We start from the raw sequence: 27,424 nt of genomic DNA on the forward strand, positions 1-27,424 counted from the left end.
TACATTACTACTATTTAAGCGCTTCGTAAATAGTCTACCTTCAAATATGGTATTGCACTTTAAGAAGAGGCAATACTGTCAGCGTCGATTTACATATATTTAGACTTCTTAGGGCCACTTGCACCACTCCACTGACCCGGGGTTAACCGGTTAAACCTGGAGTTACCATGGTAACCAGTACAATTTGACACTGGGTTAACGGTTTAACCGCTTAACCCCGGGTTAGTGGGATGGTGCAAGTGGGCCTTAGCGCTACTTGCACCATCCCACTAACCCGGGGTTAACCGGTTAAACATGGAGTTACCATGGTTACCAGTACAATTTGACACTGAGTTAACCCCGGGTTAGTAGGATGGTGCAAGTGGCGCTTATAGGGTAACACCAGAGCTGGGCACCGTTAATCAAAAAGTTAACTTCGTTAATCGTTAATCCGTTAAATAAAAAGTTTACTTCGTTAAACGTTAAAACGTTACTTTTCAAAAGTTTTAACGGAAGTTAAAGTTAATCGTTAACTCGAAATCGTAAATATACGCCATAGGAAATAAACTAGTAGAAATAATCATAAATAGTAAGTTGCTATATGTGTCTCGCTCGCACCCGTGTATCTTATATGTCAACTGCTCAGGTTGCCGCGATCGACTCTGTCATACTCTCGTAATAACAAAATTAATATGGCGCACGGGGTAACACTCTTAGTCAGTAGTACAAGCGCGCAACGATTCGCGCTATGTAAAGTTGCATACAAACCTAACGCAAACTAGTCGGAACGTGAACGGCGCGGCGCGGCAGCGCGCGGCCTTGGTGTGAGTAGGTACTTAGGTATTAACGATTAACGGACTTAAGGAAAGTTAACGGAAGTTAACAAGTCCGTTACAGGTTTTTAAAGTTAACTTAAAAGTTAATCCGTACTCGAAAACTTAACTTCGTTAATTAACGGATTAACGGACTTCTGCCCAGCTATGGGTAACACTTCATAGTTATTACTTTATTACCTTTACTTTCGTACACAAGGATGTGTCAATTACTGGTAAGTATCTACTAGAGTAGCATTAATTTGGTAGTACCTAGCTTACTTTGTTTCCTGATTATATTTATTATCATTTATTTCATTTGCCTCGTCTTAAATTACGATACCTAAATCATTCGCTATAAAAAAGTATGTAAATCGATCTATTTGTCGAAGGCCATAATTGTATTTGTAGTATTGTAATTATTTAATCATTCCTAGTTATATTGTTCGATGAACGCGTACTTTTGTAAAAGTTATGGATTTGAGAGTTGTAGGGTGCTGGCTAAAAAAGGAGTTGTGATTAGTGAAGGCCATAAATAAATCAAAAACTATTATTTACATTAGTAACTTATTTAAGTTATTTAAATAAATAAAAAATCAAACGAAATTTATAGTATTATTTATTTGTTTTTAACCTTAACTTTATAAGCAATTCCTTAATTTAATGTAAAATATAAAAATCCGAAAATGCGTCGATTCCGCTTCAGGTTTAATCGTCTGTGTAATTTTTTTAACAAGTACTTAGGTATCGCCTAGATACCTAAACACTTCTTGTACTAGGCAAACATGACCAGAAAAACCTACGTCGGTTTCAAATGGCACAACCGCAATGAGTATACTCTTACTACATAACCTAAAACAGGGGTCTCCAAATTACGGCCCGCGAAACGGAAGCTTGCCATGGCCAGAAAGTTTGGAGATCCCTGACCTAACATCAGTCTCAAGGCCTCAGTTTGCCCACGATCCAGTCAAAGTAAGCGCCGACACGAGTGTAGACGCCCGGCCAGCCAGCGGTCCCACAAGGCGAGGGTCCGTAGGAGACTACCCCCACAGCTATCCAGTTGTCTACAGTGGGCACTCGGCCCATGAGGGCGCCACCGGAGTCCCCGCGGCAGGAGTCGCGGCCCGCAACGCCGCCCGCGCAGATCTGCTTGTTCATGATGCGCCGCCCGACGGGCCGGAACACTTGCGAGCATTCGGACATGGTGACCACTGGTACGCGGACTTTTAGTTTGACGTCCGATTCTGAACCTGGAAGCACAAAAGCAAAATAAAGTATATCAACACGTATCAATCACGTCCATACAAAAAGTATGGTTGTCGTTTCTGCGCCATCTAGTGAAGTTTCTGGGTTTTTCCTAGTTTCTTTACAACTGAACTTATTGAATAGGTAAATAAATTAATCGTGCCGTTAAAATACCAGCTTCACTAGGTGGCGCTGATACGGCACCGTGCATTAGACAATAGGGATGATGACACATGTTGAATTTTATAACAAAATCTAGTAAAATAGATAGCAAACGAGCAATTTATCACAATAATGTGGATAATAAACTAAAATATTGAAAAATTACAAAAATACAGGACCTGAAAGTTTCAAAATTTAAGTTTTTTTTTAACTTCCAAAAACGATAAAAGTAAGGGTACCATTCGATTCCTTACATTTCACCCAAAAAAATATTGTATAGCAACTATATACATAAACGCAATATTTCACCGACAAAAACGCAATTTTCTTGTTTTGTCCATACTACAAGATGGGCGATGACGTCATGGCCTCTGGCCGTTTTGTATAGGGCGTTTCGCGAGTGAAGGGCGACTGTCGGACTTTGACTACAATTTCTGACTTTTGTGTTACTTTAATGCAATGGGTCCCATATAGACATTTGATCCTAAAAACAAACCCGATCGATTGATACCATAAAAAAAATTAGTCATGTAGCCTATTCAACTTGATCACATAAGCAGGTAGTAGGTATAGGTACCTATGTAAGTTTACCTAAGTTTCAACATCAGGTTTAAAAAAAGATTAAGTATAGGTATTACGATAAATTATAACTTTGACAATAACATAATAATTTAAATAAAAGGCTGAACTTACGTGTTTCAGTTTTACCCCACCCTGCGACCTCCATGTCGTAGTTTTCAAAAGTGCTGGTTCTCAGGGCATCCGTCGATGGCAGACAAATTGGCTTGATGAAATCTGTAAAGCAGATAAAAAAATACTCGAGTACTGCATAAGTGCATAATACAAACGATAGATGGATGGGAGTTTTCCATTTCATGAAATATCAAAACATCTTCATTATCAGTAACAGTAAGAGGGATATTATAGGTACAAGTAAACCAATTGTTTGGTGGTTCTTATAACGTGTTGAACTTCAAAATGAAACAACATTTAAACCGAAGAAATTTGATTTCAAAATGACAGGGTTCTAACGTAAAAGAGCTGCTAATTGTAAGATTTGTAAGAAAGTTGATATTAGATATTTGCACCTAGTATTATTTTTAATATACCTACATAAGTAATTGCTATATTCGCTTCCGTAGCCCCCGAACTTTCGAAGTTCACAAGCGGAAACGTGTACCTACAATCTGCGAATGGAATTGTTAGGGCACCCTATTTCTTGACGTGGATCACTGAGGGGTTACCGCGAAAACCGAAATTCGCAATTTGCGGAGATCTTTCTCTTTTACTCCAATGAAGGCGTAATTAGAGAGACAGAGACAGATGCCCGCAATTTGCGAACTTGTTCGATTTTCGCGGTTATAGCCCTGCTGAGCTCTGTCAGCGGCACAAACCCTAGTTTTCGATCCAAAATACAAGGATCTCTTGCGACTGTACTTTTGGCTACCTGTAGCAAAGCGATGAAATCGCGGAGTGGGCCACGCCTGACCTAACTTAGCTTTCAAAATGTCTCGTACCTGTAAATTCCACTTTCCTCGCGAGCCTCAGCAGGGCGATGTCGTTGTGCTGGTTGGTGTTGTTCGGGTCGTAGTCCTCGTGAGCGATGACTTGCTCCACCGGCACGTCCTGGATCCCCGAGTGGCATTCGCCGCCGTAGCAGTCTGTAGCGCTAGACGTGTTCCATTCTCCGAGACGGACTTGAGATCTAAACATTATCAAATATTTTTACCTATTGTATAAATAAATCCTGCAAATAGTGTAAAATTCTTGTTCATTAAAAAAAATTGTCAGCCCTTTTTAAGCCAAATCACATAAAACAAAACTAGAAACAGGGATATGCTGGGGCCATCTATATATGAGAACCTTTGACAGTAGCCAACCCCATTGTTCGCGACGCGCGTTAATTTTACAAAATGGCACGCTAGATGGCGCTGAACAGAGCGCAGGGATTTCTGCATCACTCTATGAATTTTTTTGGGAATCAATTTAATATAGGTAGTTGGACAATTTTCTGATATTATTTATTTCATTTTTATAATTATTTAATTACATACTCCTAATGTGCAAAAACTTACAATCTCCAGTTTTGTGGCAGATCCGCGCCTTTCACACAGTGCGCGGCAGTCATGACGTACCGAGCGGATATCAACACACCGCCGCAATAGAAGCCCCATCCTCGGGCTGTGGAATATTATAATAAATGTTTGGTAAGGCTCAGTTCGTAAAAATGTTGCTAAGATTACAATTAATTGTACATCGTCAAATGCCAAACGAATACAAAAAATGCACTGAGATGACAAATGCTACAAAAAGGCACGTGACTATTTCAATACATTATTTAAGTCTCGATTAGCGTTTTCTATAAACGATTGTCTCTTGGCTACCAAACCGGACGTCGTCGGATCAAACACCAGTTCAAATCAGGTTCGCACCAATGTGTTAATTAAAGTAATAAGGCCTAGTTTCCACTCGAGGTTGAAAGACGGCTGCTGTTGCTTTTTAGAAAACGAGTGCCTCAGATGCGCAAATTCTAGGGATTTGGCATTTGGCTGTCGAACTTGGGATCCAAACCCTCTCGAGCCGTGGCAAAGATCCGAGACAATAATAGGAGAATGACAGTGGTGTGATGGTGACATTAAAAGTCTGAAGTTTTCCTATAAGAAGGCCATCCCGCGAGGGAAGCGAAAATCGAAGTTTCTAGTTCTAATATGCAAGAGTTTTTTACCAAAGACTTACGTTTGTCGTATCGAAGCAGCGCCGTCCACGGGTGCTCATCTAGTTCCGTCTGCTCTCCGCCTATAAAAATTATGGAACTTTATAATTTACAATAGGTACATATATTAATACACAGAACAACTCAAAAAAGGTGTAACTTTGGTGTAATAAATAACTAAAATAAAACTAAAACTTTAAGCATTTGTATATATAAGTAATACATCTTTTATGCATTTTACCTCTATAACTCGAAACCTCTTTAAGGGGAATAAAAAGCTATACTTAAGAACCTCCCTATGTGGATGCCTCTATAGCACGAAACCTCGTTAACACGAAGTTTTTGGCGTTTCCTTGAGATTCGTGCTACCTATCGAGGTTTCACTGTATCAGGCGTGGCTCACTCCGCGATTTCGTCGTATCGCTACAGGTACCTACAAGTACATGCGGTCCACACCAATTTTGGTGTCTAGCCATAGTAGTTGCCGCGCACCGCTACGGAACGGACGCCTGCTCGCGCTGGCACCACCTAGCGGTCATATTTGTCGTAATAAACAGGTTTTGTTAGAGAGTGAATCTTCTGTACTAGGGTCTGGTCGGAAAGAGAATAGTCGTGGAATGTATGGGGCCCAATACATTCCACGACTCTTCTCTTTCCGCACAGACTCTACCTAGTACCTACTATTATTTATTCTGTGACTGTATATTAAAATTGTTTTTATGAAACAAACTTTACAAAATAAACACCTACCTACAATCCTGTCGTTAGTTTGTATGCCGCACACTCTGTTACTGGGCAGCAGGCTGTCAGAATCGTCGCTGGAAGCTGGGGCAGAGAAGCTGCCGGCTGCGGCCGAGCCAGTGAAACCGACGCCTATTCTGTTTGGCTGGCTCTCCGTTTGGAACTCTGATTAAGTCCGCCTTTTGTATATTATGATTGTTTTGTACTATAAACATTACATCAGGTGTTTACACCTACCTACAATCCTGTCGTTAGTTTGTATGCCGCACACTCTGTTACTGGGCAGCAGGCTGTCAGAATCGCCGCTGGAAGCTGGGGCAGAGAAGCTGCCGGCTGCGGCGAGCCAGTGAAACCGACGCCTATTCTGTTTGGCTGGCTCTCCTTTTGGAACTCTGTTTAAGTCCGCCTTTTGTATATTATGATTGTTTTGTACTATAAACATTACATCAGATGTTTACACCTACCTACTATCCTGTCGTTAGTTTGTATGCCGCACACTCTGTTACTGGGCAGCAAGCTGTCAGAATCGCCGCTGGAAGCCGGGGCAGAGAAGCTGCCGGCTGCGGCCGAGCCAGTGAAACCGACGCCTATTCTGTTTGGCTGGCTCTCCGTTTGGAACACGGGGGGACAGCATACCTGGAAAAATATTAATGAGAGTTTAGATAGGTATACAGCATATAACAATAGAAGTACCTACTGGTGATCGGTTTAAGGTATCGGTATCATATATTCTGTGTACGAAAAATAAGCTTTTTAGGGTTCCGTACCCAAAGGGTAAAAACGGGACCCTATTACTAAGACTCCGCTGTCCGTCCGTCCGTCTGTCACCAGGCTGTATCTCACGAACCGTGATAGCTAGACAGTTGAAATTTTCACAGATGATGTATTTCTGTTGCCGCTATAACAACAAATACTAAAAACAGAATAAAATAAAGATTTAAGTGGGGCTCCCATACAACAAACGCGATTTTTGACCGAAGTTGCCGAAGTTAAGCAACGTCGGGCGGGGTCAGTAGGTACTTGGATGGGTGACCGTTTTTTTGCTTTTTTTTTTTGCTTGTTTTGCTCTATTTTTTGTTGATGGTGCGGAACCCTCCGTGCGCGAGTCCGACTCGCACTTGGCCGGTTTTTTCAAGAAAATTCGGAGTAAATGAATATTGCTAGAAATTAAATTTTATTCGATGGTTCGTCACTCGATCGTTAGGTTTTTCGACTTCAAACGAATAATATTGTAAAGATCGTCGGCCTTTTTAAAAGGCAACATATTAATATTCTCTAGCGGCCCACGATGGCCACGATACATGAAAAATTGGCAATCAAATTTGAATTAATGGTATTATAGACAAGTTACTGACAAAAAAATATTTAAAGCCTGAGACCTGAGAAAAAAGTGCATTCTGCTCTATACATTTCTGCATTTTTTTACCCTAGTCACCACTACATATATCTAATAGCCCACTAGATCACCATCGCCATGTGCATAACTGCATACCATCACTTTAATGGCTCCTCTATAAGATGGGCCAGCGCCGGCCACTCCAAGGTACGCATTTATGCGTTAGAGGGAGCAAGTAATATTGCTATCTCATTCTACCGTATGGCTGCGTCCCTTGGAGTGGCCGGCGCTGGCCCATCGTGTAGAGGAGCCATAAAAGGGGTTTTTACAATTACATCATGCTGACTGATAGTTTATATTTATACGATGAAACATTTCCGGTATACTTTGACTTTAGGGCTTTAAGGTTATCGGTACAATGATTATATGTTTGGCATTGATGATGCTACTACATACTCGTGGCTAAATGATTCCTCCATATACCTACAATAAATAAATAATATCTAGGAGACCGAGCTTTGCTCGGAAAACAAATAATAACTCAAAAATGCGCGTTTTCCCAGAGACAAGACGTAGCTAGATCGATTTTACGCCTCTGAAAACCCCCTAGGTATGCTATATTAAGCAAATTTCATCGATATCGTTACAGCCGTTTCCAAGGGCCCCGAGATATATAAATACTTATACAAGAATTGCTCGTTTAAAGGTATAAGCAGTTGAAATTTGATGGATCATCCAAAGATAGGGAAACAACGTAATATTCGATCATAATCATCAGCAGTTATATTATACCAAATGAAGCTTTCCGAATCACTATATGTGCCTTTGACATTTAAAGAGTTTCTATGACCTCTCCAGGATCCTATCATCAGTGCCTGACGTCCTGCCGGCCTAGCCAAGGTGACAATCGCTATCGCTTCGACAACGAAAAGCTTCATGTCTCTCTATCACTCTTCCATGTTAGTGCGACAGTGACAGTTGCGTTTCGATCGCTACGGAGCGTAAGCGATTTGCATGTTGGCTACGCGGCCTGATTCTTCAAAATAAAACGAGCAATAAAGAATTTTCAAATTACCCAAAAAATACTGAGAAAATCCCGACGATTGCGAACCTCTTCTTTTTTGGAATCCTCCTTTTTAACACGCTTTTATTAGGTAGACCTGTATGTAACTATTATGTAATGGAATTTTGCAAGTTAAATTTGATCCACTTCCCGGTTTCCAATTGAGCTGAAATTTTGCATACACATGTAAGTCGGGTGACAATGCAATATTATGGTACCATAAGCTGATCTGATGATGGAGACAGGAGGTGGCCATAGGAACTCTGTGATGAAACAACGCAACCTAATTGTGTTAGGGGTTTTTAGAATTGTCTCGATGAGTATTAGTTGTCTGTCGTAAGAAAAGTACAGTCAGCGATAAAAGCTTGTACCAAAAATGAAATTTTTGCCAAAAACTTATTACAAGCTTCGAACGTTGTCTAAGTATCAATACAATCTGGTTGCCAAGATGTTCCCGCACAGTCGGTACTTACCAATCGCACTGACCCGAATAAGCCTCGTTGCTTAAGTCTAGGGCTGCCATCTCTAAACGGATGGCAGCCCGACTTAAGTCGAATATTATAAAGTAGGTATACTAAGTAAACTAGGTACCTTAGGGTCGTCGTGATCGAAGCCGCAGTGCAGCTTCCTCAGCAGTACGAGCAGTTCCTCGTTCCTACTGTTCTGCAGCTGGCTGTTCAGCCCCGAGCACGACACTAGGGGGATGCACGCCACGCCGTTGTTGCATTTCCCTGAAATAAAGCACCCGGAATAATTAGACCGGGGCCGATTTTTGAATTTCGAGAGGTCGATTTCGTCACTCGAAAATTTTTTTTTATTTTTATTTTTATTTTTTTTTATTGGGAAACAAACAGCTTTCAATCTTACACAATATGAATTAATATTAATAAAACACAAGCCAAAACAGTTTCCACTAGTAAATTAAAGCAGATATGCTCAAAGGGAAGTACTTAATAGAATACAAAAAATACAAAACGTATTATCCAAAGCAATCAAGCAAACTGAAAGTTATTGAACTACATTATTGTTTCATTTTAACTACTGTATTATTTTAACTAAACTTGTTAGTTAAATCGAGAAGAAAAGAGAAAGAAAGGAAAAATAAATAAATAGATGTACATTCTATGCTAATGTTAGTTTGTTAGGTACATCGTTATAATTATTACTAAGTTAGGGTTTATTTTATTTTTTTATTGAAGTGAGAAATTTACCCAGCTTCATATTGAACACATCAAAATTTGAATATTTAGAGTTATACATTGAGCATGATCTAGCAAGATATGAGTTTTTGAAGTACCTAGTACGACAGAATGGAATGGCAAATAAAGCTTTTGATCTAGTTCGGGAATTAGGACATCTATATGAAATATTGCTAATAAGATATTGCGACTCGATTAGATGGTTTAATAATTTAAACAGAAAAATTTGATCTTTTTGCTCCCTGCGCAGCTGGAGACTTACCATGTTATCACCATTAAACAATTTAAACCTATATTTCATCCATTTAATAAATTTATTCTGAATTTTTTCGATGGCATTAATGTGCACCGAATATTGAGGACTCCAAACGACCGATGCGAATTCTAAATGCGACCTGACAAAGGCATTATAAAGTAAAATAACGGTTCGAGGATCACTAAAATTTTTACTTTGCCGGAAAATAAAACCTAACATTCTATATGCCTTAGACGTAATTTTGTCAATATGAGAAGTGAGCTGGATTTCGCTGTCTATGTAAACACCAAGATCTCTTACTTCGGTAACCCTATTCAGTTTTTTGTTCTTAATCTGGTAATCAAAAAGAATTGGGTTACGCTTGCGAGAGAATGAAATAGAGCAACACTTTTCGATATTGAGGTCAAGACAGTTTTTGGCGCAGTAAAGATCTAACCTTTTTAAATCATCCTGTAAAAGTATGCAATCATCAATAGATTTAACCAAAGTAAAAATTTTTGTATCGTCGGCAAAAAGTAAAATTTTAGAATGGTGAAAGCATTTAACTACGTCATTAATGAACATGTTAAACAGCAAGGGACCCAAGTGGGACCCCTGCGGGACACCGGACAAAACAGGGACAAAAGAGGAGGTATATCCTTTGACAGATACAGCCTGGGAACGATCTCGGAGGTAAGATGTTAACCATCTTAATAAATCGCCATGTATTCCGAAAGTCTTCAACTTGGCAATAAGGATAATATGCGAAATTTTATCGAAGGCCTTAGAATAATCAGTGTAAATGGCATCAACCTGAAACCCTTTATCCATGGCCTTCAAAGAAAAATCTAAAAATTCAGTGAGATTGGACTCAACCGAACGCTTATTTATAAAACCGTGTTGATTAGGAGTAAGCATGGGTCTTATTGCATTAAACATTTTATCATATACTATTTTCTCGAATAATTTAGGGATAGTGGACAGTTTTGATATACCGCGATAGTTTTTTATGTTGTGTTTGTCACCGTTTTTATGTATAGGGACCACTAAAGAGCGCTTCCAAACGATTGGCATAATTCCTGATCTAAAAGACAGTGAAAATAGCACTGATAAAGGAAAAGCTAAGGTTTTACTACAATTTTTAAGAAAAACTGGGTGTATACCATCAGGGCCACCGCCTTTAGATTCCGATAGTGCTTTGAGATACCTTTCAACCAAATCTGGATGAAACTCAATGATATTAATTACATTTAATGTCGATTCGGATTTAGTGGGCGAGGATGAATCATTAGTTAATAAATCATAAGCAGGCCTCGGAGTTTTTTTAGCACGGTAAGACTAAGGAGAGCTATGGAGTCTTTGTTAACATTAAAATTAAATTCATACTCATACTCATCCTCATTAATTAAGTTCGTCCGAATCGTTTTATAAATACTTAGACTACTTATATGTAATTAATTCTGTTTACATATATTTAATTAAATGTTATATTATAAAAAAGTAATAATATGTATATGTGTATGTTAATATTATTATATTACCCATATTGCAGTGTCATCGCTCCAATATTTTATTTAAGTACTTAACGTACCTACATACTATAATTACTGTTAAGATATTGATATTGGTGTCTTGAAAATGATGCCCATGAATGCGACTTACGACGTTTATACTGCCCATTATGTGTGAATGGGGATGCGGAAAAACTTACATGCACTGGTTCTGCGTTTTCCTCCTTATAGAGTCTCCAGTCTCCACTGATTCGGCGGCACTTTATTTTGTTGTATGTATACTTAATTATAGGGATCCCTTTGGTTTCATTTTCTTCAACACACAATATATCGAATCGAGTTTTATTTTACATGTATTGATGTGACATGTGACATTTTTTTCTCTTTTTATTATCGCCTTGCCGTCTATATTGAAAACCCGACAAGGAGGTCAGAATTCATAGGTTAAGTATTTAATACGTGGCGCAAACATTCCCCCGGCCTTGAAAGGAATAGCTTTCAAAAAGTTATTTAAAATAAATCATTTACTACATAATAGCATCCTTATTGCTCAGAGAAAACTAAATTGACATAAACATATGAAGCCTCCATAACTTGAGAGAGATAACTAAATACTAATAGAAATACGAAATTATATTATTGAGAAGGCAAAGGACATAATTTGACCAAAGGTCTTTTAAGTGTGCCTGATTTTGTTTTAACCAAAGCAACTCTGGCAATACCGTCCTTGCCTGGAAAGAGTTGAGTTATAAGACCTAACGGCCAATGTAGAGGCATAACATTATCTTGAAGGATGACTACAACAGTTCCTTCCTTAATAGGCTGAGAAGGAGTATTCCATTTTTGTCTGGTTTGCAACGTGTGCAAATACTCATCGCGCCACCTCTTCCAAAATGATTGCGTTAAGCGATCTAATAATTGATATCTTTGCAAAAGATGATCAGATGTTACCTCCGCAACAGACGCAGCTGGAAGATATTTCAATGGAGTAACATTAAGAAAATGAGCTGGCGTCAATGCGGAAGGTTCAGCTGGATCAGAGCTTAACACGGATAGCGGTCTAGAATTTAATAAAGCCTCAATTTCACATAGAACTGTCATTAATTCCTGAAATGACAAGATTTGTTTACCTATCGTACGAAACAAATGTGATTTGACGCATTTAACGTTACTTTCCCAACATCCTCCAAAATGTGGAGCACTGGGGGGAATAAATCGCCAAATTATTTTATTGGCTGATAGTTCAGTTTCCCAAGCGTCTCGATAATCATTCGCAAGGAAATTATGAAGTTCTTGCAAATATGTATTGGCTCCCTGGAAGTTGGTTCCGTTATCGCTGTACATATATTTTACAGGACCACGTCTGGATAAAAACCGCTTAAATGCTGACATAAAGCTTGCTGTACTTAAGTCAGTTGCAAGTTCTAAATGAATTGCTCGCGTTGTGAGACATGTGAATAAGCACAAATAAACCTTTTGACTCTTCACGCCTCTTCGTCGAACAGGTGTACAATACAACGGACCAGCGTAATCACAGCCAGTATGTATAAAGGCTTTCTCAACTTGATTTACCCTGCACGCTGGTAAATCTGCCATCATTGGGGAGTTAGCCTTTGGCTTGGTCCGGAAGCAGTAATTGCATAAATGAATGCGATGACGAATAATACATCGAGCTGCTATGATCCAGAATCGATGTCGTATAATAGATATAAGAGTTTCAGGTCCTGCATGTAAATGGTGTCGATGATAATAATCGACCAGTAGGTTAATGATGTGATCACGACGTGGCAATAACAAAGGATGTTTATAATCGTAATCTTCATCAGAATTACTGAGACGTCCTCCGACGCGAAGGATTCCATCTTGAATAAATGGCTTCAGGCTTGCTAAAGCTTTTGTAAACCCTTTTTTCAGGGTCATATCTAAAATATGTTGACTGAAATAAACTCTTTGTAGAGCTCGTACGATTTCTAATTCGGCTGCTGTTAAGTCATCAGCACTAATAGGGCCTTTAGGTAATCGTTTTATAAATTTTAAGATATAGGCAACTGTGCGTACATATTTAACCCATGACGAGAACCGTTTAGACAAATCATAAATTAAGTTGTCGTTCGAATTGTCACAAGTCACTAAAGAAACCGTTTTTTCTTCAGGAACGTTGACTTCGTCTGGTATAAACGCCTGAATCGGCCATTCGTTTTTCGGGAGTTTCATCCATGGAGGGCCTGATAGCCATAGAGGATGCATCACCAGTTGAGCTGGAGTTAAGCCTCTAGACAGGCAGTCGCTTGGATTTTCTGTTCCCTTAATATGATAAAAATGATCGCTTGATAAGTTATCTTGGATCTTGGTAATTCGATTGGCCACAAAAGTTTGCCATCGATGAGGCGACGAATGAATCCAACAAAGTGTCACTGTTGAATCGGAGAAGGCCAACACAGAGTCGATTGGGTATCTGGTTGAGTAGGTATCAACCACCCTTTTTATAAGTTGTGACAATAGCAATGCTGCGCATAATTCCAGTCTTGCTAGGCTGACAACCTTCACGGGCGCTATCTTAGATTTAGCGCAAATTAAATTAATGACACCTCGGTCATCATTAGGAAAAGTGACGTAGGCATAAACCACTCCACCATAAGCTCTTTCACTAGCATCTGAAAAGCCGACTATAGTTAATGAACAGTTTTCAATGACACCAATATGTCTGGGAATGCTAATGTTAGATAGTAGCGGTAGTTCACCTTGGAACTGTTGCCATTGGCGTACAATATGATCAGGCGGCAATTCGTCCCAATCAATTTTCAAAAGCCATAACTCCTTTATTAGAAGCTTAGCGAACACAATTACAGGGGCAACTAGGCCCAGAACATCGAATAGTCGAGCTACCGATGAAAGAATGTTTCTTTTACTACACGGTCGATCGTCGGGACTAACCTGGAACTTGAATACATCTTCACCAGGATACCAACGCAGACCTAAAATCTTCAACGTTGTATCATCGTCGAAGGTGACACTTTGGGATAAATGTAGTCCTTTCGGTATTTCTTTCAGAACAGCTGCAGAATTTGACGACCACCTTGCCAGTTGGAATCCACCTTTCAAGAACAAATCCAGCAGTTGTTTAGTCGCTTGCACAGCTTGGTCTTCATCAATAACGGAACTGGCTACATCATCCATATAAATATCACGAGATGCAATTTCCTTTGCGAGTGGGTATTTATCACCTTCATCAGCTACTAACTGTTTAACAGTTCGCAGTGCCAGAAAAGGACTGCTACGTAGACCGAAGGCTACCCTATTATACTGAAATACCTTTATAGTTTCTTCAGGATTAAACCTATAAAGTATACGCTGATAAGGACGATCCTCCCCCCGTACGTCAATACACAGATACATTTGACGTACATCAGACGTGATAGCAATACCAAACAATCGTAAGTTTAGGAGAATGCAGAACAAGTCAGCTTGAAGACTTGGTCCTGCGTGAAGTATGTCATTTAACGATAAACCGCTTGTGGTCTGTGCACTAGCGTCCAGCACAATTCTAACCTTTGTGGTTATTCTGTCAATTTTGACAATTGCGTGGTGGGGTATGTGATAAGCATCATTTGACTTATCATTTGGAACCTCAGATAAATATTTTTTATCAATATGTTCACGGATAACTTCATCATAAGCTGGTTTTAATTCAGGTTGCTTGACGAATTTTCTTTCAAGCGCTAAAAATCTGCGTTCAGCAGTCTTGTAAGAATCGCCTAAATTGCTTGGGTCCAATTTAAACGGAAGTGCTACTTCATAACGTCCGTCTTCCAAACGATTGATTGTATTCTTGAAAATATCTTCAGCTTTTTTCTCGTCTGGACTATGAATCACTCCTCCATCCAAATCTTCAATTTCCCAGAATTTTTGCATTAAATTTCCGACATCAACCGAAGTAAAATACCCAGCTGCTGAGTAGGAAGCGTTAACTGCGGGAGCATCGCCTAGTATGATGTACCCCAGTGTAGTTTCTAAAGCGTCAGGCAAACCAGGCTCGTTTTCAATTTTATCTGACATTAACAATTTGGTGAATAACTTAACACCAAGAAGTACGTCAATTTCACCTGGAATCGCCCAAGAGTCATCTGCTAGATGTAAATTATCAAACAGATCAGTTGCAGATTGATCAATATGACAGGTCGGTAAATCAGGCGTGATCTCATCTAAAACAAGCGCTTCGATAGTATATTGATGTTTAGGATCATATCTTGACCTAAATGTTAAGTTGACATTTCCTCGGATGGGTTGTGTTATCGTTGTTCCACCTAATCCATTTATTGACGTCACTGGGCTGCTGTGTACAGGAAGACCTAAATTCTTGCAGCACTTCAATGTAACGTAATGTTTCTGTGATCCTGGATCCAGCAGACATCTCAAAACCTTGTCCTTGCCGTTACGCCCACTAGCGAGTACCTGAGCAGTGGCGAGAATTTCCGTCAAGGGTGATGTAGTCTGTCCCGATGCCGAATGAGTACATACAGAGGCACCGTTGTCCTTTACGGATGAACTTGTGCTAGCTTCACTATCATCCTTAGATGAAGACTTGGACTCGTTGTTATTCATTGCAGGTTTTGAGTTTTCGAAGTGTAACGTTGTATGATGTTTGCCTTTACATTTACGACAAGTTTTCTTCGAGGAACATTTCGATGCAGTATGATGCGTGTTCAGACAATTAGTGCACGCGTGAGTTTCCTTAACGAAATTAAATTTTTCGTTAGGCGTGAGTTTCATGAAATTATTGCAATTATAAAGTTGCGAGTGATCATTACTCTTGCACATAGCACATGAACTTCCGTTGTCATGCCCTTGCGTGCTAACATACGCTTGGGGCGTGCGAGGGAGGGGAGCTCGCACGCTGCTAGTGTTGGCAGCGGAGCCGCTTTCAGCCTTAGTTGGCGTTCGTTGCGATGTCCGATATAAAATCTTCACTTGTTCCCTAACGAAACAAATGAATTCGTCATATGTAGGCATTGTAGAAGAGTTCCGAATAGACATCTCGAAATTCTTTGTGGTATCTGAATCTAGTAACTTAAGACCCAGGTGAATGAAAATAAAGTCACTTAAGTTTTCGAGCTTGAGTTGTCTTATTGCTGAAATAGTAGCAGCAAACGAATCAATTATTTTTTCTAAATTAGATGCCGAAGGACCGTTGATGTTGACAGGTTTCATCGAAAACAGCTGGTTTAAATAAGACGTAGCTAATGCGCGTTTATCATCATATTTCGCGATCAATGCTTCCCAAACTGTGTTGTAATTTTCTGCGGCAGGTATAACTCCCGCACAGATCGACTTTGCCTTTCCTGTCAAATGACTAAACAAATAATGAACACGCTCAGAATCCGTAAGTTTTTTATTCTCATGTATGACACGCTTAAATGTTTCATAGAAGAATGGGAAGTTTTGAATATCTCCATCGAAAGAAGGAAGTTCAATCCGAGGGATTTTAATGGAGTCGTCCTTACATGAATGGCTCGAATCCCTGGATGTCGAAGGGCTCGGAGCAGGTGCATCAATTTTTGAAATTTGACATTTGATTACGCAGTAGAGATCTTCAAACGCATTCATTGCGTTGTAGTTGACGATGTACTCCGGGTCCAACTCCAAGTTCAGAAGATTGACTTCATCCATCAACTCTATAAATTCTTTTCTCAGTTGATCGACCAATCGAGCTTGCGCGATGAACTGCGAGAAAGCCTTCTTGTCACTGCTTAACTTTGGAATCATGTCATAAATATTTTGTAAACGCATGAAACATTGAGCACGTTTTGCTTCCGCGAGCTTAAGTCGCGTTGCCATGGTTACCTAGTTATTACTATGACAGCACGAAAAAATATGAACAATTTGTGCTAAGATGCACAAATAATTATAAATTATATTCAACTTGTATAATACCTTAATGCAAGTCGAAGGAAAATGAAGTAAATACGAACGTTACGCTTGTATAATACCTTAATACAAGTGTAACCTTCGCAATAGGTTAATTACAGTTTATGAAAAAACTGAGGCTTTTAGGAATAATTTACCCGTAGCTTTCAGTTTAGTAGAGTGTATTTAGTAACTTAAAATACACTGAAATTATATACTTAACGAATATGGTGTGCAAAAATGTTCCGTGAAAATTATGTCACAATATGACAGTTACAAAATACGAAATTTATTTGTAACGCATTTATAAGGTAGCGTGATGAATAATCCCACACGCTACGCGTAAATGAAATATGAAATAAAAATAACAGACAATAAGAATAAATTAATTTACTGACCGTACTTTGAAATAGAATTATGACGGGAACATTTTTTTGAAAATTAAGAAACCGAAAGGAAATCCGAAATTATATTTTGTACCTACGCGATTCAGTGAGCAACAAGGTTATTATGTAATATTTTTAAAGGTAAATTTGGAAACCGGTTCAAAGGCCAAAAAATGGGGATGCGGAAAAACTTACATGCACTGGTTCTGCGTTTTCCTCCTTATAGAGTCTCCAGTCTCCACTGATTCGGCGGCACTTTATTTTGTTGTATGTATACTTAATTATAGGGATCCCTTTGGTTTCATTTTCTTCAACACACAATATATCGAATCGAGTTTTATTTTACATGTATTGATGTGACATGTGACATTTTTTTCTCTTTTTATTATCGCCTTGCCGTCTATATTGAAAACCCGACAAGGAGGTCAGAATTCATAGGTTAAGTATTTAATACGTGGCGCAAACAGTGAACGAACTGTTTTGTAGACGTAAGGAAGAGTAACGCATAACTATTCTAAAATATTGTAGCTCTATATCAACCTTAATGAATAATAAACAGTTTTAATATCTATGGAATATCGTTTTAATATGTCGAATACGTATTACCAATGTTTATAATCATAGGTTGCATGTCTTAAGTACTTTTTTAAGTGATAGGCCACTTATGATTAAACCTCTTTACCTAAATATGTGTATGAGTAAATCAGATGTCACATTATGTCATGAATATATAGTTATGTATTTCGTTATTGTGATGATCGCTGATATTTATTAGGTCTAGAGCTGTACATAATTTACTTGTACTTAATTAATGAGGATGAGTATGAGTATGAACTTAATTTTAATGTTAACAAAGACTCCATAGCTCTCCTTAGTCTTACCGTGCTAAAAAAACTCCGAGGCCTGATCATAAGTAAATACCGATTGGAAAAACGAGTTAAAAAGATTGGCAATTGTTTGACCGTCGTTACCTACACTGTTGTCAAAGAAGAGAGAATCAGGAATATTGCCGTTTCCCCTTTTAGATTTCACAAATGACCAGAATGATTTGGAATTCTTTTTTATATTGTTTTCAGTTCGTGATATAAAAAGGCTATAACAAGACACTTCCATCGATTTTATTGCAGAACGTAGGTCGGAAAAGGTATTATAGTCTGAAGTTCTGCCATAAATTTTCCATTTTTTGTGAACTTTGTTTTTTTTCTTTATTAATTTTATCAAATGACGAGAGTACCAGACTGGGTACTTATCGGTATTATAAATAATTTTAGAAGGAACGTATTGTTCTATAATTAAATTAATTTTCAAATAAAAATAATTTATGGCATCATCAATACTAGTCATATTTATGAGTGGCTCCCAATTAATTTGATTTATTTTGGAATTTATAAGCTCATAATCCGCGGCAAAAAAACGACGTGCAACTCGCGGTGCTTGTTTTAAGGGGCGTTCCTTCGAGGTAACCTCTGCAATAATACAGAAAACGGGGTGGTGGGTGTCAATAGGAACCAGTGGGTCAGTGGGCGATAGTTTACATTGACAGTTCGAGAGAGCTAAGTCTAGCTGGCGTCCATTTTTATTAGGTATATGGTTAAATTGTCCCCAATTAGTTAAGTGGATAAATGAGGAAAGCTGATGGATAAGTGGGTTAAAATTAGGGTTAGTGATTCTATAATTAAAATTATAATCGGTACAGTCGAATGGGGCCCAAACTGCTTCACCTAAATTAAAGTCGCCCAAAACTAAGTATAAATCGTCCGGGTAGTCATTATAAAGTTGTAAGATAAAATCAAAAAATATCGATTGTGATTCCTGTTGATGTTTGCTTTGCGGAAAATAGCAAGTAAACAACCTAAGTTTTTTTGTTGAAGTGCCTCGGCCGATAGCGATATCAACACCTGTGACGTCCGCGTCGAGCAGTGCAGGCAGCGGGCGCATACCGTGCGGGTCTACCCTCAGCTCGCGGCGTACGGCTACCAAAGTACCTCCGCCGCGACTTACCCCCATACTTTCGCAATCACGATCCGTTCGGTAAACATTGTATCGTTCGTCGAATGACTCAGCGTCATAAATACTCGGAACTAACCACGTTTCCGATAGACAAATGAGATCATAATCAGTCTGATTTACACTACGAAATAAATCACAACACTTTGTTCGGAGTCCTCTAACGTTCTGATAATAAATACTAATATTGTTATTTGACATTAAATAATTGGTGGTCAGTGATAATAATTGTGAGCTGCATGTTTAAAATATTATAAGGTGATAAACGAAGTGATTCGGGTCGCAATATGTAAAAGCAATAAGTAACAATTTTGAAAATCTTGTGTCGACTAGAGCATTGCAGGATAAAAGCGTTAAAAACGTGATCAAAATCAGCCGGTAAAAAGTTTTTACAGTGAATTACTATATAGGTACTAAAATTTTTTATACATGTACAATTAATTAAACAAACACAGTGACTTAACAAGTAAAGGTTTTTGCTTATGTGATTTTGTTTAAAGCCCCCTCGGAAGTGATGTATAAAATAGGTGAGGAATCTGACTTGCGTACCATCACAGTGCAGTTTCTAACCCAACAATATTTATAACCTTTTTGCGTTTTCCTTATTTGCGCTTCCTTAATGTGTGGAAAACGGCGAAATGCAATTTTTTTCAATACGAGCGATAGAAATTGGGAATCTAGTGGTATTGACCACTCGTTTTTAATTGTATTATATAGTAGAATTTAAATGCCTATTAGTGGAGATATTATTGAATGAAATACACGAAATCGCGCGGTCGAATTTCAAAAATCGGCCCCCTGAAACTAAAGTGAAGACTCGAGTTTTTCACTCTTATTTAATTTGAAACTCACTCGAGGTCCTTTATAATATGTACAAGCTTACGGTTCTGCCTTTGTCCAGGTTCAGTATATTTTTGTCCAAAAAAAATTATGACACTTAGCTTTGGAAAACATCCAGCCTAACGAGAATAAACAAATTAAACATGTTCTACACACCATCGTATCAGGTGTGAACTTTGATCTTTAAGATATCTTTGTTTTTATAATTCCAGTTTCCCTGTTTTTGTCATTCGTTTTTCCTTTATTCTTATGAGGGAAAATATCTAAGCAAGTCATTTATGTTAATTACTTAGTTAATTGATTCTTTAACAGTTAGTTACATGAACATTTGTAATCACAATGTTAACGGTCTAGTCATTATCTAAATCTGGTTTTGAATTATTTTCCATAGTTCCATTAAAAAAATATGTTTCGCCCTCTGTTTAGTAAATACTACGTAAGATACGGCGACTTTATTATAGGTAGGTACATCTTTATTGACCGTTGTTATTAACTTATTCTGATCAACATTTAACTAAACATCAAAACTGATATTCGCGAATCAAGTAATCGGACAAGTTCAGATAATAATAGTCAAAACCGGTTACTTACGATCTTGAGCAGTCACGGCTATGGCCAGCGCAACAAAACACAGGATTCTATGTAACATCACAGGTTAATTGTTAAGTACACTAGATGTTAATTAATTACAGAGATCTGCACAACGAGGCAGACCGCGACCGACTGGTGCTTAAACGGCGGGCTCGGACGATCACCCAAAGGTTATCAACATGGACAACAAATATGTAAATATTTTTTTGAAGGCAGATGTTGTGTAGCAAGTGATTAAGTTAACACTGCTCATCTTGGTCTGAGTTGCGTGTTTTCCTTGTTTCAATAGCGAGTTAGTTGACCATTTGTGGACTTTATGACAATATGAAAAAGGTTTACAAAAGGTCACATACTAACGTGTCTCTGTAAGTGGGGTGGATGTTGATGATTCAGCGTCTTCAAGATCTAGGCGAAGGTACTAAACAATGAGCACATAGGTACATGTTCTTTTTTCTCGTCTAGAAATATTTATTCAAATTTATTGATATGATATATCGACTAAAATAAAAGCTTTTAAAATAAGTTTGGATAGCTGGTTACTCGTCGTCCTATCAGGGCAGTGTAAAATGTAAGAGCAGGTAAGGACGCAGTTACCTATCTGCCAAAATGAGATAGTAATTAAATGTGAGTGTTTTTTCAAACAGCATACAGGCAACAGGCAAAAAGGCATACGGCTCACCTGATGGTAAGCTGTCACCGTAACCTATAGACGCCTGCAACTCCAGAGGTGTTGTCTCCAACTCTGGCAGAACTGTAACCAGAACCGCAAGTAGGTCTTAAATTCGTCATAGGTTGCCAGGTTGGTTAAGACGCTGAAACCGGTTAAGACATGGAAACTTTTGCCAGGTAGGTATTAGGTACTTACGAATACGATGAAAAGTAAAAGGCAAAATTTGATGCATACAGTAACGTTATTCAGCATTGGTATTATTCGAAAACAAAATAACGAAAATATTTTATCCAAACATTAACTTCTCCGCACGCATTTAGGTAGTGGTTTCAACTCGGCAGACAGGTCTCCGAACAGCTTCAGCCCCAATAAGAAGTAAACACCGGCCTTGAAGAGAGACCAGTAGAATGGGTCGTCCTGGATTTTCTTCCAAGTGGCCCAGAATAATTTGGATATCTCACTAAGCCGGCCGCAGACCTGTAATAAAATTTGGCCAGTGAACGAGTGAACTGTATGGTTACTTATTAGCAAGTTTGTCCAATGTGAGAATTCAAAATGTTCTAAAATGGCCTCTCCAAACGTACCCGATAATCGCATGCGAAGTGCAATACATTGCGGCATTTCATTAATCAATTGAATTCGTTGCTCCTACTTAGCCACCAATTATCTAAAATTACATGCCATTTCTTGCAAAGTCTGTAGAAGCCTAAAAGGGTGTGTGGTTGTGAAGTACATACTACTAACATTATTGCTTATTATAAGATTAAGGGAATGTACACTTAACACTGGACATGGTAACATGGACATTGGACATGGTTTAAAATAAATCTCGTACAGTCAGCAGCAGCCGAGGTGTTATAAATCTCGTATAGTCAGCAGCAGGCTAGGTGTTCAAAATTACCTTGACGCGCTCTATGATTCATTCTTATTCTCTTAACAATAAAGTCGCGTCAAGATAATTTTGAACACCTCGCCTTATGTTTGGACGACATCATACAGGTTCTTAGTAATCGTATCCTGCAACATGTTTTTTTTTCTGAGAAAGGAAACCTTACGATAAATTACGAAAAGAAATTGAGCTTTGCACATGGCAAAATGGAACACACGACTCAAACCAATAGCTAAGTAAAAATTATAATCCTTCCTTTTGTAAGTCAGTTCAAAAACGTCTTTAAACATTGTTTCTTCGAATTTTATTAATAAATAGGGTATTCTTGGAAAACAAAGAAATTCAACTCCTACCTACGTCACAATACTTGGTAAGCCATGATCATTTATTTAAATGCTTGGAGGATATAATCAAACGGAGACGCCATGTCTGTAATTTTCTGTACAAAACAGTCTGCCGATTTTTGCGGGGGAGGGGAACGTCAAATGTATGCGTAACGTAAAAATAGCCATGTCAGATAAACGTCAGTCCATACATTGTGTATGACCGTTGGCCGCCTATTTTCGACAGAGGGGAAAGCCTGTTAATGGCTACTCCGTTTAGTTGTATCCTCCAAGTTTAAATGCGAAGACCTCTAGCAATTACAATAAATCATTTTACATTAATAGTGAAACAACAAGTTTCTACGAGATAAAGGACGTACAGCTTGCCCGAAGTGCCATAAAACCGGTCGGATCGTACGCCTAGGTGCAACAGCCCGATTCAAATTTAAGTCTGTTATGGTTTTGATACGACCTTTTAAGTTCGCTCGCGCTGATTGGTGCATACGAAATTAAGTGACAGTCGTGCGTTAAGATGCGCTCCAATCACCAAGACGATCCTCAAGGTCTGATCGAAACCAATCAAATAGTTAAAGAATCAGCCTCTAGGTCAATATTATGTTTATAAAACCATGAATGTGTTAAGGATGCGAATAATTAGAGAAGGTATGCATAAAGTAGTTGAGGTATTGGCGTTTTCACACTGTCCCTATCTCGGACTAGTCCTCAGAACCGGAAGAGACCGTGCTAAATAAACATCATGATCTCAGTTCATTCAAACATCAATGTTGATCGACTTCTATACCTAAGAATTACTGTACCTTAGGTACCGTTAAACGTCCCAACTATTGTCCAAAGACCAAAAGTATCTCGAAATATAATAATACCCTATTGGGCTTATGTGTCTTTTTTCTTTTTCTTTGTTACTGTATGTTTTGCGACAATAAATGACTTTTTATTTTTTACTTTACTTTTTAATAACGTTACTATTGATACTTAATTAGGTAAGTGTTGACTTTCTGGACCGTAGTACTGCTCTCTCGGCCCCGAACCTGCGTGTGTGCAGCTCTGAGCCCTCGCTGCTTTGTTTCAGCACTTTCAGCAGTCTGAGACCACAGGACGCTTCGAATCAAATGCATTGAATCTACTGTCACCATCTTTACAATCAGTGGCCAATGCTTGGAACAGTGAAGAGCGCCGAAGAAGATTTTATACTCATCAACAGTTCAACACACATGAAAGCGACGGTACATTGAGACGGGCGATCGCAAATTTGACTTTGGAGCCTCAACAAGTCTACACCTTGTTATGTGTATGGGAGAAATAGCATGTGTGGTCTTGAGACTATTGAGCTGTCTTTTCTGTACCTCAACTATTATCCGAAATATTAAACTTAACGACTAAAGATAATAAAGCCTTACCGAAGTATCGCGCCGTCTGTACAAGCAGACCTCCTTGCCTTTGGCAGCTCTTGCGTCCTCACACCCTGGCAAACCACAGGATATTTCTCTAGGGCCAGGTGGTCCTGTACCTCCTGCGCGTGTGGAGCTTGTCTGAGCCCTCGCTGATGCATCATTCCGGCAGTCTGGGAGACCGCAGGGCCCTTTGAATCTACTGTCGCCTTGGCTCTTGTCGCTTACGGCTGAACGGCACCCGGGTAGCCCACAGCTGGCCATTGCACATTCCGCCTGTTAATATGAGTAAGTATCTACTTTTAATATGGGTACAACAATTGAGTTAAGGTATAGAACTGAAGCTTTGGAAATCATATCTAGGTATGCAGTGTTAGCGTTTTCAGAATGTCCAATCCATTATCCAATGGGCAAGAAACTCGGCGGGACACATCTTTTCAAAACATTACATCTTATAATATTAACACGATTTAAATTAAAAAATAACTACAATTATAAAATAACATAAAGAAAAACCGGCCAAGTGCGAGTCGGACTCGCAGACGATGTCAGAATATAATAATAATGATTTAATATAATTTAATTTTTTAATTTATTTTATTTATTTGAATATTTCAATTGTGTTGATTGTAATTATAATAATAATAGTGTTTTATTTTACTTTAACTGATGAATATTGTATTAATGAACTGTAATTGACTAATTATAAGTTAAATTTTTGACATGTAAAGTTTGTAATTTTATGAATAAAGGAATATGAATATGAATATGATAGGTTTAGTTATGATGGGATGGGTTATCACGTTTGTTGTATGGGAGTCCCACTTAAATATTTATTTTATTTTGTTTTTAGTATTTGTTGTTAATAGCGGCAACAGAAATACATCATCTGTGAAAACTTCAACTGTCTAGCTAGCACGGTTCATGATACAGCCTGGTGACAGACAGACAGACGGACGGACAGCGGAGTCTTAGTAATAGGATCCCGTTTTGACCCTTTGGGTACGGAACCCGGGGTTGCATTCGAATCACGCATTATAGTGAGGGGGGAGGGAGAGGGAGGGAGAGGGCGGGAGGGAGGGGGAGGGGATAGGAACCCCCCGACCCCTCCCCAAAGTTAGGAAATCAATAGTTACCACGAAAATTTATTTATTTTTTGAGGTTATGTTCAATAAAACAACCAAAGTGTACGAAAGGGTAACCAATTTGGACTTGGAAATTTTCGTATACCTACATATTTTTGAGCACTTTGTCCGTATAGGTACATGTTTTTGACCACTGCATTTATTTTTTTGACAGCGAGTCGGATGTGTTGTGAACGCAAGATACCTAACACTCCTCGCTTCGCTCGTCGTCGTACCTAACGGTGACTGGCACTGTATTCCATTCCGTCACACGTAACTTCAAACACGTATAAAAAAAACTACGCGTCTCCTAGACACAAATCGGGTGTCATTTGAAAGGGGTGACCAACCCCTGTAAAATGCCACCCTTCCCCCCCCCCGCTCCCTACAATGCGTGATTCAAATGCCAACCCCTTAACCCTAAAAACGTTAGTATAAAAATAAAAGGACTTGATGCCTCAGAGCACTCTCTAAACTACTTTGTGAGAAAGCTAATTTCGTCGAGTGTATAATAATCGAAGAAATTTGCTTGCTATCAAAGTACCCCCTGCAAAAGCTTAGTTTTGAGCCTCAAAATCTCGAATATTTAAGACTCAGTCTCAGGCTTAACTCATATATTATTGTGGTAGAAATTTACCGAAGTAAATCTGTAGATGGACGAACAGAGAACGAGAACGCACGTTTCTTCATAAATTTCCACTTTCCACTGGAAATTTAATTTCGCGCGTTCTCGAAAGTGGTCAAAATAAATTTAGGTAGGTACATTGTGATTGTTTAATCAAGATATACGAGAGTTTATATGCAGTAATTTTAAATGATAATAAAATTGTAAGCGTTTTATTGATAAGCCATGACGGACTCATTGACAATTATTGACAGTGATACTTGAACTTTGTCTTCTTTACAAGTTTGGGTGCTGATAAAATTATCAGGAGCAAAGAGTCGGGTTTAATACGTAATAAACAGAATAAAGTAAACAATGAATAGGTCGTTTTTATAGCATCCCTTTTGTCATGGATAAAGCAAACAGTATCGGTACATCGGTACCTAATGGGTACCTATTTCACGGAATTATGAATTCATAGTGTGTCCATGTATGTCGTAAATACTTTATTTTTGTACGCACGAGAAAAATATCGTTAATCTCAGTATTACCTAATTTATTTTATTTATTTTTTATTTTTATTTTTAAGGAGTACCAACAGCTACAAAAACATTATACCTACAGATTTAGCTAACAATACAAAGCCAATTACAGGTACTCACAGATAGAAATGGAATAAACAATATATCAAACTTTGCGCGCAATTTCACACAATGCTATCACGTTTTATACATTTCAAAAAAAACCCAAAAGAACAATAATAATTGTATACAACTCAAAACTTATCATGGCCAAGGATATAGAACTGCTAACAATACTGACAGTAAAATAAAGGGTACGTAAATACTTAAGCACTCGGACAAATCGCAAACCTATTACTTGTGAAAACAAAACAATCGGGATCAAAGTCGGTTAAAAAATAGATTAGCTAATTTTCGCTTCACGGAAGGAATAGAACAATTAAATACATCAATGTCCAAATCTCTGGATAGAAAATAATGCTAATCTAATAATGCTAATGCTACAAAACTTAGATCCTGATGCTCATGCATCACGACTCCTGAATCACCTGTATAACTACAGTATACCATAAGTGTATACCATTATACCAGTAATACCATTATACGGAATGCAGTTTTTCATAGGATTAAACATACCTGTACTTAATTATTTAATTCAGATGCGTTGTATGGTAACCAATTAAAGATAGAGCATCTATAGGAACGTCAGATATAAATTATTTTTCCTACTAAAAGCCATAAAACAATTCTTACAAAATAACAAACATGTCGGAACCTAATAAATGAATCAAAACCACCTAGATTGGTTGGTGGTTTCTCCTATTTGTGAAAAAGACATTGTTTCTAAAATCAACGTAGGTCATAACCTCATAACGTATCCATTTTAGTGACCAAACTGATTATTCTTAGTCACTTCTTAGTTCAGTGTAGGTAATTCAAATAAATCCCCAATGAGAACAGGTATAATCACTAAGTTGTTTATGGTTGTTAAAATATATAGGTTCGTTAGAATGTTAAAATAGTTATTTGTACAACAAGAGATCAAAGTTTGATATTCTTCGAGTGCTTATTTTGAGTCCCGTGCAAGCGAAAGATTCTCGCTCGCTACGCTCGTGAATCTAATTTAGAATCTTGAGCGTAGTAAGGGACTCAAAAGCGCA

The 27,424-nt window shown here is 38.4% G+C and overlaps 1 protein-coding gene and 1 long non-coding RNA gene across 2 annotated transcripts; both read right to left on the reverse strand.

The window, feature by feature from the left end:
• Nucleotides 1–1,569: 1,569 nt before the first annotated feature.
• LOC134655978 (CLIP domain-containing serine protease HP8-like) lies at nucleotides 1,570–21,029 on the reverse strand. The gene is made up of 8 exons (XM_063511493.1): nucleotides 20,725–21,029; nucleotides 8,643–8,782; nucleotides 6,117–6,288; nucleotides 4,935–4,994; nucleotides 4,274–4,379; nucleotides 3,716–3,903; nucleotides 2,892–2,993; nucleotides 1,570–2,041 (listed from the first exon to the last, which is right to left on the reverse strand). The coding sequence occupies exons 1-8, from the start codon at nucleotides 20,780–20,782 to the stop codon at nucleotides 1,731–1,733; spliced, it is 1,137 nt and encodes a 378-aa protein (XP_063367563.1). The 5' UTR covers nucleotides 20,783–21,029; the 3' UTR covers nucleotides 1,570–1,730.
• A 638-nt stretch (nucleotides 21,030–21,667) lies between these two features.
• LOC134655981 (uncharacterized) lies at nucleotides 21,668–24,065 on the reverse strand. The gene is made up of 2 exons (XR_010097476.1): nucleotides 24,025–24,065; nucleotides 21,668–21,871 (listed from the first exon to the last, which is right to left on the reverse strand). It is a non-coding gene; the product is annotated as an uncharacterized LOC134655981 (long non-coding RNA).
• Between the last annotated feature and the right edge of the window lie 3,359 nt (nucleotides 24,066–27,424).

The sequence above is a fragment of the Cydia amplana genome, chromosome 17 (assembly GCF_948474715.1).
Source record: "Cydia amplana chromosome 17, ilCydAmpl1.1, whole genome shotgun sequence".
Classification (NCBI taxonomy): Eukaryota; Metazoa; Arthropoda; class Insecta; order Lepidoptera; family Tortricidae; genus Cydia; species Cydia amplana.

Bases quoted from the DNA above. Each gene is read 5' to 3' on its own strand.
- LOC134655978 (XM_063511493.1), bottom strand. From the start codon at position 20,782: ATGTTACATAGAATCCTGTGTTTTGTTGCGCTGGCCATAGCCGTGACT. The intron at 8,783-20,724 runs GTAAGTAACCGG...GCTTTATTTCAG, and splicing joins AGCCGTGACTGCTCAAGATC to GGAAATGCAACAACGGCGTG. The intron at 2,042-2,891 runs GTAAGTTCAGCC...TTGTGCTTCCAG, and splicing joins GTGGGGTAAAACTGAAACAC to GTTCAGAATCGGACGTCAAA.